At 36.1% G+C, this 13,100-nt stretch overlaps 1 protein-coding gene across 3 annotated transcripts in view; it reads right to left on the bottom strand.

Annotated features, from left to right (window-relative positions):
• Positions 1–13,100, bottom strand: part of CLGN (calmegin) — a 43,902-nt gene that overhangs the window by 14,851 nt on the left and 15,951 nt on the right. For all 3 annotated transcript variants that reach the window (XR_016035314.1, XM_088828012.1, XM_088828013.1), the window contains exons 3-7: positions 11,064–11,137; positions 9,802–9,860; positions 6,137–6,278; positions 2,488–2,569; positions 740–932 (exon numbers count right to left, since the gene is read on the bottom strand). Coding sequence is in view for 2 of the 3 variants with exons in the window: in XM_088828012.1 (XP_088684138.1) it covers positions 740–932; positions 2,488–2,569; positions 6,137–6,278; positions 9,802–9,860; positions 11,064–11,137 (550 nt within the window). In the remaining variant the exon portion in view is untranslated. The remainder of the gene's footprint in view (positions 1–739; positions 933–2,487; positions 2,570–6,136; positions 6,279–9,801; positions 9,861–11,063; positions 11,138–13,100) is intronic.

Genomic DNA, 13,100 nt, shown 5'->3' with positions numbered 1-13,100 from the left:
TCAGAGAAAGGTCTTTGATATTAACATTAAAGAGAAAATTGGTCTCTGCCTTGGCAAACAAAAAGGAATGTTTCTGTAACTGCAGTTTTGAGGAAGAAAGTTGATACATGTTAGTCTTGGATGGAGTTGTCCTGTTAGGTTCTGACATGCTTGGATTTTAAGTAATCATAGTACATAACCATATGTACCTGGAAAGAGGAGAAACAATCCTATATAATGTTCCTCCCAGTCAATGGATACTCAAACTCCTAGCTGCGAAAGTAAAGCTAAGTATGTTAACAGATGGTTGTTGAATGCTTTTCCTTTAACTACCACCAGGCAGGACCCAACAATGACAAGTGCCTATAGAATAAAGTCTAACGTTAAGGGTTTCTCCCTCTTTTTATTTTCCGGTTTTCTATTCTGTCAGCATCACTAATGTCAGGGCACCTAAAATATCCCTTTCCTCTCCTATGTTCCACATGGTATACCTAAACTTCAAGGTTAGGTCAAAGAAAATCACCTTCACCAGGTTCTCCCGAAGTTTCTTAACTGAAAGCAGTATTGCGTTTGAGCTCTTAACTGTATTTCATATGGAGCTTTCCTTTCTGCCTGTGCTGTAAGTGTGTGCGTCTGATTTTCCTAAAAAGATACATCCTTAACACAAGTACCTTGCCGGCTTCTCCCAAAGCATCTGCCACGAAAATACTGGTAAGTCAGCAAATACTTTTAAATTAATGAATGAATGAAAAGGATATACCAAGTGTATAAAGATGAGTCTTCCTGTCTGTAAAGAACCTTTTAAGGTCTACATCTGGAGGTTTGGCATGTTTTTCTTCAAAAACTCCAGTTTTGGGATGTTTATGTCTGAAGATAAAATGAAGTTTATAATCTTCTCCACATTTATCTGGTCCAAACATAATGGTATATGATGTTTTATCATAGAAATTTTCCTTCAAAGAGAGATGAGTATTAGGATTAGTTCAGAATTGAAATATTTAATGAATTTTTCTATTCTACCCCATTGGGTAGAGTTCACAAAAATGTATTAAATGCTAATTCGCCAAAGAGTTAGTTGACACATTGGCAATAAAGGATGTGGAAAAATGACAAGTTTTATTTCAAAACATTTTTTTTCTTAAAATGCACGCACTACTTCCATTTTGAAGATGTAGGAGAGAAGCTGGAACCACTTTAACAACATAATAGGCTTTAATCACTCTGTATAGATCTGAATTAGTATCTTATTAAGAAAGTTAGGCATAGAGAAAAACGTATTATGACTGAAGACTACAGTGCTTACTCAGGCACTCCTACTATTCAGTAAGACACCAGGAAGTGGCGCCCTTTAACTAAGCACAAGGTGAGGACAGACTGGCTTGCTCCCCATCTCACCACTAGCCATTTCTCTTCGGGATTCCCTCGTGTCTCAGACGGTGGTAAAGAGTCTGCCTGCAATGCGGGAGGCCTGAGCTCAGTCCTTGGGTGGGGAGGGTCCCCTGGAGAAGGAAATGGCAACCCGCTCCAGTATTCCTGCCTGGAAAATCCCATGGATTCATTTGGCATGGTCTACTGGTTAAGAGCATGGAATCTGGCATCAGATACTGAGGTTCAGATCCTACTGTTGCCTTTAAACCAGCTGTGTGTGGTCCTGAGCAAATCTTCCAACCACCCTGTAGTTCTATTCCATCACCTCTGATGGGGATAATAATAGTATGTACCTTATAAGGCTTCTCTAAGGATTAACTGAGTTAACCAGATAAAGTGTTTAGAAAAATACTTGGTATTTGACTTTATTATTGCCACTGTACCTTCAGGTGATTGTCACCTCACAATACCTAACAGGTGTACCATAAACTACAAATGGCTTCCCCTTGACCTTATCTAAGTAAATGAAATCTTTAATGTTTCATATCCAGGAGTTCTGACAAATATCTCATTAACATCTCATTTGTTTTATATTTGTTATATGCAGAAATTCTGACACAGCCTCCTGTGGGAGGATGCTGTAAGAAATGTCTACAAACTTCAAATGGTTCTAATATAACCTGCTTCATTATGAACCTAACATTTTTAAATTAGTAAATTTTTGCAGACTGCTAACTCCTGAGCTGACCTGCCTTTTTAATTTGATTCTTTGGCCATTCTGTTTTACTGCTTTGCTCCATTATCTTACTTCTCTTAACAAACCTGTGATTATTACTTTGTAAAGAAAATAACTGTAAGTTGATCTTTCGGTGACATTTATAAGCACCAGGTTATATTTTATTTTATAGACTTGGCAACCTTTTTCACGTTACTAAAGATTACAAAACTGATGCCATCAAGTAACACTGCTGTGTATGAAAGTTGAAGGCGCATGGAAAAGCTATATAAATTCATCTTAGATAAAAATTTTCAAAGTTATTTTTGACTTCAGATGAAAATAAAAATTTTAGTTGTGTCAATTACTCCTTAGAAATACTTATTAACTTTAATAAGGCTTTCTTAAACATTAAAATATCATACCAGATTCAAACCATCAGTGTCTGCTAGGAGTTTAATGTATGCACCTCCACAATCAATACCATCTTGAAAATTTACTTCATATCTAAATGAAGGGAAAAAGAATCATACTGCTGATAAATAAAAGTTACTAATTGCTCTTCAAAATCTAACGTATTACTCTCAATTCATTTAAACACAAACATTTACATTACCAGAAAGCTCACAAAAAGTACATCCACAGCCTGTGAGGAACAAGCAGAAAGGCCTTTTCCATGAACATCCTTAAAATATTAAAAATAGAATGACTATAAACAACTACAGAAAAGCCAACTAATTTGCTGAAATAAATTTTTTCATCAAAACTGTTTAACTAAGAATAAGATACTTTGATTAAAACCGTTAGCAGGAAACTGCAAGTTAAAATAAAGCACGACTGTACGTACTCTTTACAAAGTGAGAAAGACTATTGGCATTGCCACTACAGCACAGGTTTCCGGGAGACCCTCAGACCTGAGCTATTCAGTTCAGTAACTCATTTGCCTTTTAGTTCAGCTACACCTGAACCAGACTTAAAAAGCTGCACATTTAATTAAATAACCCCAGGAAAGAGATTTTGTAAACCTGGAATATTTCAGATCCCAGCAGCCAGGAGGTAGGGGAAATACCGCGTAACAGCTAAAAAAGTGAACCGACATGGCAGTCTTCTCATGGATTTACAACACTGTAATTCTCATCAAAAGCTCTGTTGTCTTGTTGAGGCAATACACAGTCTTACTGAATATTTAGAAGAGGTTTTTCAGTAAATTGGTGAATTACGTGTGACAAAAGTCAATGAGGAAATGGACATCAAAGTGAAAAACAGTGAAAACCAAAAATGTTACGACTGGTTTAATGAATTAAAGCAAAAGCAGATGAAAACCAGAGAAGTAACAGGATATAGTGATAATTTTAATAAAAAATTATAGTTTAAAATGTTTCCGAAGAGACTTCAGTGACAAAGTAAAAATAGCATACAAAACTTTGACAGTTTGAGCCCAATTAGTAATATGCATTTTATATAGAAAAGAATAGAGAAAATACAGTAAAATTTTAAGTGATAATCTCTGAGTTGCTGGACTTTATGGTGATTTCCCCTCCCTACTTTGTATTGTGCTTTATTTCTCCAGATTTCTACAACATTGATTACAAGCAAGCACTCTGGAGTCAGAAAGACCTGAGATTTGTTCTTGATTTTGGTAGGCCCTGGCTCAAGACACATTACTAAAGCTCTGGTCTCCATCCGCTCATCTATCATGAGGGAACGCTGCCCATACCTACACCTCTAAGGACTGTTATGTCGACTAGAAGTCGTCCTGCACAGTGATAGGTCAATAAAATGCTCAAAAATGTTGGCTTCTTTTATGATCAGAAGAAAAGTTTTGTTCTTTTTCACGTTTTAAATCAAGGAGTTTGTTTTCCTCAATGCCTTATCAATATTTTTATTTTAGCAGTAGCTGACAAACTTTTCCTTCATGAAACATGTCTTTGAAGAGTGTGAAGTAAAAGAAATGGTGCATAATGTGAACTAAAGGTAAATATTTGCGACTCTAAGTAAAATAAAATGATAAAGCTTTATTATAGGTGATCTGAGGGTTCTGTGAAAAGAACTAGAGATAACAATTGTATAAATTCTTTATAAATGTAACACAGTTACGCTATCTTATTATGCCTAGATTTGATCACTATGTCTATTTCATATGCTGCATACTTCCAGATTTTTCAAATCATTAACTTATGCCTAGTCTAAACAGTTCACAATGAATTCAAGGATCAGTGAAATGTAAGTCATAGAGCTGGATGGACTGTTTGCTGCTAATCTTAAATCACAGGAAAAATGAAGACAAATGCAGAGTATATGTTAACCCTCTTCTCTTTAGGATGCCATTTTCTAAACTGTCCTATGAAATAGTAATTATTGTTTAGGGTGGAAAAAACTTCTGTGGTCAAATATGTTTGGGAAACACAATGTTCAAATTAAAAACAGGCTTTTTAATGTAGAACTCTCAAAATCTTTAGTTGGCAAATATGCTTCCTTATCTTTAAGGAACAGATATTCTTAGTTTCTAAAACTTATATGACCACATAATGCATATTAATAAGTACATAATTTGGGAAAAGCAGTTTTAAAGTTATGTCTTCAATAGTTTATATTTATGAGTTATACTATATTTATAGTAATTATAGTTACAAATAGTATATAATAATTTTTATAATATTTATAATAGTTATAAATAGTATTTATAATAGTTAATAAAAATTTATTTTATCTATACTATTTCATTTTATCAAAATTAAGAAAACCAAATACTCACTATCCTTCTCTGAATTGTTTTCAAGCATATCAAAGACCACTATTCAATTCTTTTTGATTCTCCTTTTCTTTTTTCAATTCACAATTGCGTTAATAATTTTTTAGACTTACTATCTTTGCTTCCAATCTTGTAAGCTATCTTTCACTTACTTGCCTAGCAGTGATTTATACTTTCTGAAAATACCAAACTTGATTCATTTCACTCTGGAGAAATTAAATTTTGTATTATTTCCCTTTACCCTTTCATTTAAGCCACAAAAGATTAAAATAGAAAATTATATTCACCTAAATTCAACAGAATAAGATAACTTTCAAATTTTCAAGAATAAATAAATACAAAACTCTGAATAATGCCAAGCTCAAATATTAATCCCAGTAAATACTTGTGGCAATATTCTTCATCAGTTTAAATGGTTGTATACTTTTTTGACATTTCATATTTTAAATTTCTTGAAATAACAATGCAAATAAATCAAAGCATCACAGCCAAAAAATTAAACTAATTATACCAAATGTCATATTGTTTTACATTTTTAAAACATAAAATGGCATTTTAGTTATACCACACAGGCATATATTTAACATGCTAACAAAAAATTTAAAACAAGTTTATAGTTAGTAAGCTTATAGTTAGTAGTACTTCTTATGCTGTCATTAACTTTGGACAGCCCAATCTTCTAAGATAGAAAATAACATTTCTACATTTCCTTTTGTTTTTAATATGAATTTCATTTGTTTTGTAACTGTATTTGTACAGATCTATCTTGGATTTATACCAGTATAGGTGAAACAAGCTTGAGGAATTAATACTTGATTTTACACATGCAAGCAATACCACAAAACTAGTGTATGTCATATTTTGAGGGAGAGGAGAGGAAGACTCTGAGAACACAGACCTTTAAAAGGGCATTTCCTCTTTAAAACAAATTTGCTGCCTTTGAATCTTATCACTGGTTCAACAGCAATATTTATAGTTCTATTTAAAATATATTGAAGTTAATATATCTCAACAGCAAGTCAATTTGAAGTAAAGAGCTAAAACAAAAATGATGATTTTAATATGCACTATATAGTTTATGCTGGTGGAATATTGCATATTATATATAGCAAATGTTATATTAGTATAATTTTGCAACAAATCTCCGTTTTATTCAAAACTTCAGGGTGTTTGTGTGTATACACACATTGTGTATTTAAATAAATGAAATGGGAAAGGGAAATCTGAATTTTTATACCTATTTTATACCCATATTCAGAAGCCAAATTATACAAAACTAAAATAAATGTTAGAAAAAGTATTCAAAACATAGTAAAACTTACTGAACTACCAGAGGTTTATCAGCAAAGATGAAGGGTTTTGCTAACACAGCAGATATCGCATGATGCTTTGCTCTAGATTTCAGCACCAGTCCTCGATCACCAGGTATTCGATTTTCTTTCAATTCTTCTATTTCCCATCTTCCTAAAATACAAAACCAAGCAAGTTAAACTAAAACCAAAAACATTGACTTAAAAATTATTTATCAGAAATGGTAACCAATAAGATTCTTCCATGAAGCCTGATTTTGGAAAAATAAAATCACACTTTAAATCAGAAACTAGTACCTACACTTGTATGTGTGTCTGTTCTCTTTTTTCTCCTAAAATTGTGGGAACTATTGGGTTGGCCAAAAACATTCGGGTGTTTCTGTAACCTCTTATGGAAAAACCTGAATGAACTTCTTGATCAACTCACTAATAAACAACAGACACTACAGCATTTAATTAAAGGACCTCCAAAGCTGGCTTAGATTGGATTTCTCTGAAAGACTGTAATCATTGAAATCACAGAATTTGTTTGTCTCATAGGGTCTCATTGTATTTTTAGAATGAGTTATTTTTAAATGACACAGGAGACAAAATACCTTTTTAACACAAAATGAGTTTGCCTCAGTCTATGTATTTTGAAATTCATGGTGTCATCAATTACTTTGCTTACTTTGCAGAAGTTATTGTAGCGATTTAAATTTTATTTTGAAAATTGTATGCCCAAAGAATACAAATTACAGTTACCCCTTCTAAGCTAAGCCAATCAGTTCTCAGAACTTTTGGCCAAGAAAGTCCTATAAACTAGATTAGCACTAGGCTGGAGGAGAGCAAAGCTGAGTGAGGCCCTCTCTGGGCTGGAGTTGCCCCCATTCTAGATCAGGAAGCTCCTGCAATTAGATCATGGGATACATACAATACAAAGATGAATGGGTCATCTGTAGCCCCAAAGTTGTGGGCTGGACTTTCCTCCTTTTAAAACAGTAAATAACCAATTTATATTAGTTTGTATAAAATGTTCCAGTTTTGAAAATTAGATGTATTGCCTATTCCAAGAAAATTTAGTGAACATTAGCTATTTTCCAGAGTTTTGCCAACATGAAATATTAATGGGCACTTCTGAATTTACCAATGCACTTTATATACATTTTTTTCTTTCTATAAAACAACAGTACAAGAACCTGAACAGTCTCACTAATCAGACAGGAGTGTTTTGGGGTCTATCGTTGTGCACACTTTCTTGGGCTTTCAAAATTTCATTTTTTCAACTTTTCAGGTTTATTTTCCTTTTTGTTCCCCAATTTGGATATAGTAAACTTTTCTTCAAAAGATGAATTCATTTTCTTTTCTCACACTGATGAGCAACTGTATTATCATTACTAACCTTTGGCTTGACCAAATCACAAAGGCCTTCTTTTAAGAAGTAACAACTGTATCTTTAGGGATTTTAGGATATTGATAGTAAAGGAATTTTTAAAACTACGTTGCCTTTCTTTTGTAATTATGTGCATACATTTATCAGCCACGAAAAGGTACTCTCTAAAAGTACTACTTTAATTTTGGAAAACCTGTGACAAGGTGATTATTCCTTAAGAAGTTTTTCCTAACTTCAAATCGGTAGTAACTTTTCATTAACCAATCTTTACTCAAGGCAAGGCAATGTTAACTATGATTTAAGTAAAATCTTGAAAAGAATTCAAACAATTTTATAAGATAGCCTGAGAGTTAGTCACTTAAAGAACTGATGATTTTTTAAACAGCTATATTTTTATTAATAACTTGATGTGACAATTTAAATAAGCCTCCCTCAAATGCAAACCCTGTTCTTCAGCACATAATGTTTCTCACAGCTTGCTCCTGAAAATCTAACAATTGGTTTTACTCAAGGGGCACTTGACAGAAGCTGTGATTAATGATTGCTGCTGCTGCTAAGTCACTTCAATCGTGTCCAACTCTGTGCGACCCCATAGACGGCAGCCCAGCAGGCTCCCCTGTCCCTGGGATTCTCCAGGCAAGAGTACTGGAGTGGGTTGCCATTTCCTTCTCCAATGCATGAAAAGGAAAAGTGAAAGTGAAGTGGCTCGGTCGTGTCTGACTCTTCGCGACCCCATGGACTGCAGCCTACTAGGCTCTTCCGTCCATGGGATTTTTCCAGGCAAGAATACTGGAGTGGGGTGCCATTGTCTTCTCCAGTGATTAATGACTATAAATACTAAATATTCCTGCAAAGAAATTGATATTGGTCTCAACTAACCACTATATAAAAGACACTGCTAATATTTATATACAAAATGCCACTTTCAGGACCTGAATCTTTAATAAGAGATTCCGTATTTTTCAAAGGTGCTTTCAAGAAATTGAAAAGTCAACCAACCATACCAAATCTAATATGCTAAAAAATTATTTTGTGGATAATTATGTTTAATAAGATTATAAACCAAACTTAGGTGTTGTTAGTAAGCTCATTTTTTGCTTGCTTGCTTGAGTTCTAATTTTAAGTTGAGGGAAAAACTCATTTAAGCACTAAGAGTCATTCTGTCCAGACTTAAACTCACTTCTAAAATAGACCATAACCTAATTTTAGGAAAACTCCATCAGTGGATACTTCTAAAATAAAAACATACAGCATACATCTACCCAATGTTCTAAAAAACTGTAAAGTAAGCTAAACATAGATGTTTTAAGTCAAGCATTCCGTTTGATGGCATGTATTTCTGTGGGTATTATTTTAGGTGCAGTTCTAGCTCTGCAAACACTGCTTCTTTGAGGGCAGTCATTCTCTTCTCTAAATGAAGTCAGAGGACTAAACTCGGTGCTGTTTGTTCTGTGCATATGGCAGAGTTCCTTCTGGAGTTCAGAAGCATATGTACTAGGCTGGAGAACACAGCATGGGAGACATGCAGGCATGATCTGCCTCTCACACTGAAACAGACACTATGGAAAGGAAGGCAGACAGCTGGCCTCCTACACATGCTGCTATCTGTTCCGCAGTTAATTCTCATGTAACTCCTACTGGATCTGAATGTGAGGTCACATCCTTCTGGATATTAGGTGGTCTGAGAGAGAGGAAGTTCCCACTACCCATCACCCGGACAGAGGCTGATCCTGCTTTATGATTTAACAACTGAGGAGACTGGTTTTAGACTAACAGGAGGAAGACATTCTTTCATCATACTCCAGGAGAGTCCTGTTAAGGAACAAAAGATGGCCCTTGCTAATAGGACTTTTCTTTCTAAGGGTAAGCCTGAAGATAACCTATCAGAGATACGTTATGGGCCTGGAGATGGTGGCTCCAGGAGGAGCCACATTTCTTGTAGCTCTCGTAAACGTCCCTTGTCTTGCACCCTCTAGGAGGATCACGCCATAAGTTCTAACTTAACTGAAGTGGGCCTATGCTTGAGATGAAACAGTAGAGAACAGCAGTATCCTGGGGGATCCTGCAAAAGACTAATTTCAGGGGAGTGAAAATTCAACTGTCTAAGAGTTAGAGACCTGGATGGAGCTTAAGTATGGATTACTCGGATTTCCAGTCCGAGTCAAGAAGACAAAAGACTGAACATTTTATTGTGAAGCAGGATGGATCCTGAGGCCCCATATATATATTTAACAGAAATATAATCTCAAAAGTTCATGAACTCTGGGTCATCCTTGTTATGTTGAATATTTAAATAATACTGTACCATCATATATAGAAATCTCCGCATCTGTATTATCTTTCTTTGCTTTTGATAATACCCACCTATAAATAAAATTGAAAGAAATATATATCATTTAAAAGAAAACTAACAATTTATAGATACAATGTGTATCAGAAATACAACAAAAGATTATCCAATAGTCCCTTTTCACTCTAAGATAGATGAATACTTAGAGGTTAAATAAGGATGTCTATATACTATCTTGCAAAGAAAGTTAAAGTTACTTAGTTGTGTCCTACTCTTTGTGACCCTATGGACCATATAATCCATGGAATTCTCCAGGCCAGAATACTGGAGTGGGTAACCTTTCCCTTCTCCAGGAGATCTTCCCAACCCAGGGATTGAACCCAGGTCTCCCGCACTGTAGGCAGATTCTCTACCAGCTGAGCTGCAAGGGAAGCCCAAGAATACTGGAGTGGTTAGCCTATCCCTTCTCCAGCGGTTCTTCCCAGCCCAAGAATCAATCCAGGGGTCTCCTGCATTGCAGGCAGGTTCTTTACCAGCTGAGCTATCAGGGAAGCCCAACTATCTTGCAAAACTAGAGTGAAATTAAACTTGGAATCTGCAGTTTATTTGCTGTATGATCATAGGTGAGCTTCCCTGGTAGCTCAGTGGTAAAGAATCTGCCTGCAAGGCAGGAGACGCAGATTTGATCCCTGGGGCAGGAAAATCCCTTGAAGAAGGGAATGGCAACCCATTCCAGTATTCCTGCCTAGGAAATTCCACAGATGGAGGAGTCTGGTAGACTACAATCTATGGGGTCACAAAACAGTCGGACAGAACTTAGCGACTAAACAACAGCAATGATCATAGGTAAGGTACACTAAGCCTCAGTTTCTTCACTGGTAAAAGGCAGATAAAGACAGTTCTTACCTACATGGACTACAATAATCAACAGATAGTAATCTTTATTTTCTTTACCATTATTTAGGGTTAAACATTAGCTTGAATTTGTCATCTGAAATTAAACTATTAATATCTGTCCTAAGGAATTAAGAAATATTCTAAGTTTTTACTTTATATTCATACTTCATTTATATATATTCTTTGTATAAATAAATAACAATTCAAATTAAACATTTCTATCAATAATGAAAATGTGTTAAGGTGCTAATTTACCTTAACTAGAACATTAACCTTTTTTTTATAGTTCTGTGGTAGAGGCAATTTTCAGAGATTAACAACCAATAATTTCAAAAAAGCTAATCAAATCAAGGAAAAAATTCTCCTGAATGAATACTTACCCAGCCAGTCTTCCACTATCAAAAGTTTCTGTAAAATACACTTCTCCTACCGGTTTAGGTGTCTTATATTTAATCTAGAAAATAGATTTTAAAAATCTAAAGTTATTCACCTTCACAAATACTTTAATTAAATAATCTCATTAATTAAGAACCTAATATTTAATGCACATATATGTAATAGAGATAGTAGGTTACATGGTCTCCTCAAAACTTTATATCCTACTGTTAATAAAATACAAAACATGAGATACATGATGGGAAAAACACTATATGCAAACAGAATACCCTGACTCCCTCTAACACAGGAGGGATGGGAGGAAGTACTTAGCCAAGGTGTCATAATGCAGTGGACACGGCCTTGAAAGGATTCTAACAGATGACAGTATTTGGGGATAAAAAGTATTCCTGGGGTTCCCTGGTGGCTCAGTGGTAAAGAATCTACCTGCCGATGCAGAAGACACAGGTTCGAACCCTGATCTAGGAAGACCCTACACGCCACGTGTGAACCACAACTATTAAGCATGTGCTCCAGAGTCTTAGGGAGGAGGCAGTGGCATCCCACTCCAGTACTCTTGCCTGGAATATCCCATGGATGGAGGAGCCTGCAGGCAATGGGGTCACAAAGAGTCAGACAGGACTGACCGACTTCACTTTCACTTTTCACTTTCATGCATTGGAGGAGGACATGGCAACCTACTCCAGTGTTCTTGCCTGGAGAATCCCGGGGACAGGGGAGCCTGGTGGGCTGCCATCTATGGGGTCGCACAGAGTCGGACACGACTGAAGTGACTTAGCAGCAGCAGCAGCAGCTAGAGTCTTAGCCAAGTAGGAAATGGCAATGGAGTAGGAAATGGCAACCCACTCCAGTATACTAGCCTGGAAAATTCCGTGGACAGAGGAGACTGGTGGGCCATAGTCCATCAGGTCACAAAGAGTTGGCCACGACTGAGTGACTTCACTTTCACTTTGAGAGCCTTAAAGCCACAACTGCTGAGCCTACGTGCCTCAGTTACTAAAGCCCACATCCCCTAGAGCCATGCTCCACAACAAAAGAAGCCTCTATAATGAGAAAGCCACGCCCTGCAACTAGAGAGGAGTCTGCATAGCAATGAAGACCCAACTTTCACTGTCCTTACCCTTCCCTAATAGCATATTTTCTATTTAAGGGAGGAAAATCAGTAATTAAACAAAATTCCAGATACTTCTACAGGGTCAAGATTCTGCTACCCCAATTGCCCATCTCCTGTGAAGTTTACTGAATTACAACTTTACTGTTCTCTATATTTTTATGCACTGGCAAAAATGGGCCAATATACCTTATTCATACTTTACCATACCTAGAATTTTCATGCTATAAAATTAGAAGCATCAAAAATTGTTCTCTCCCATTTCTTACCATCTTTTCAAATTATCATCAAATAGTTAAGAGTTACGGGCTTTCCTGGTAGCTCAGGTGGTAAAGAATCTGCTTTGCAATGCAGGAGACCTTGCTTCAATTCCTGAGTTGGGAAGTTCCCCTAGAGAAGGGATAGGCTACCCACTCCAGGATTCTTGGGCTTCCCTGGTGGCTCAGATGGTACAGAATCCGTCTACGATGTGGGAGGCCTGGGTTCTATCCCTAGGTTGGGAAGATCCCCTAGAGGAGGGCATGGCAACCCACTCCAGTATTCTTGCCTGGAGAATTCCCGTGGACAGAGGAGCCTGGCTGACTACAGTCCATGGGGTCATACACACACACAAAAAGCCAGACATGACTGAGTGACTAAGCACAGCACACAGTTAAGAGTCACAGGTATCTGGCAATTTCTTTGAAGTATTAACCTACTAAAACCCTCATAGTAGCTGCATCTTAAGTCAGCCATAAGCACTTTGATTACCACTTACTTTCTATGGATCACAGAACCAGATTTTAAAGACATTTAAATTTTTAAACCTAAAAATTAAAATTTTTAAGTTTGAAGCTTGTGGAGCTTCAAACTTAACAGGAGAAAGAATATTCACCTTGAACAGCTAAACAACACATGCATTTGCAAACTA

This window comes from Moschus berezovskii, chromosome 19 (assembly GCF_049115385.1).
Source record: "Moschus berezovskii isolate FMDL1 chromosome 19, NW_MosBer_1.0, whole genome shotgun sequence".
NCBI classification, from domain to species: Eukaryota; Metazoa; Chordata; class Mammalia; order Artiodactyla; family Moschidae; genus Moschus; species Moschus berezovskii.
This window is presented reverse-complemented; position numbering and strand designations above follow the sequence as displayed.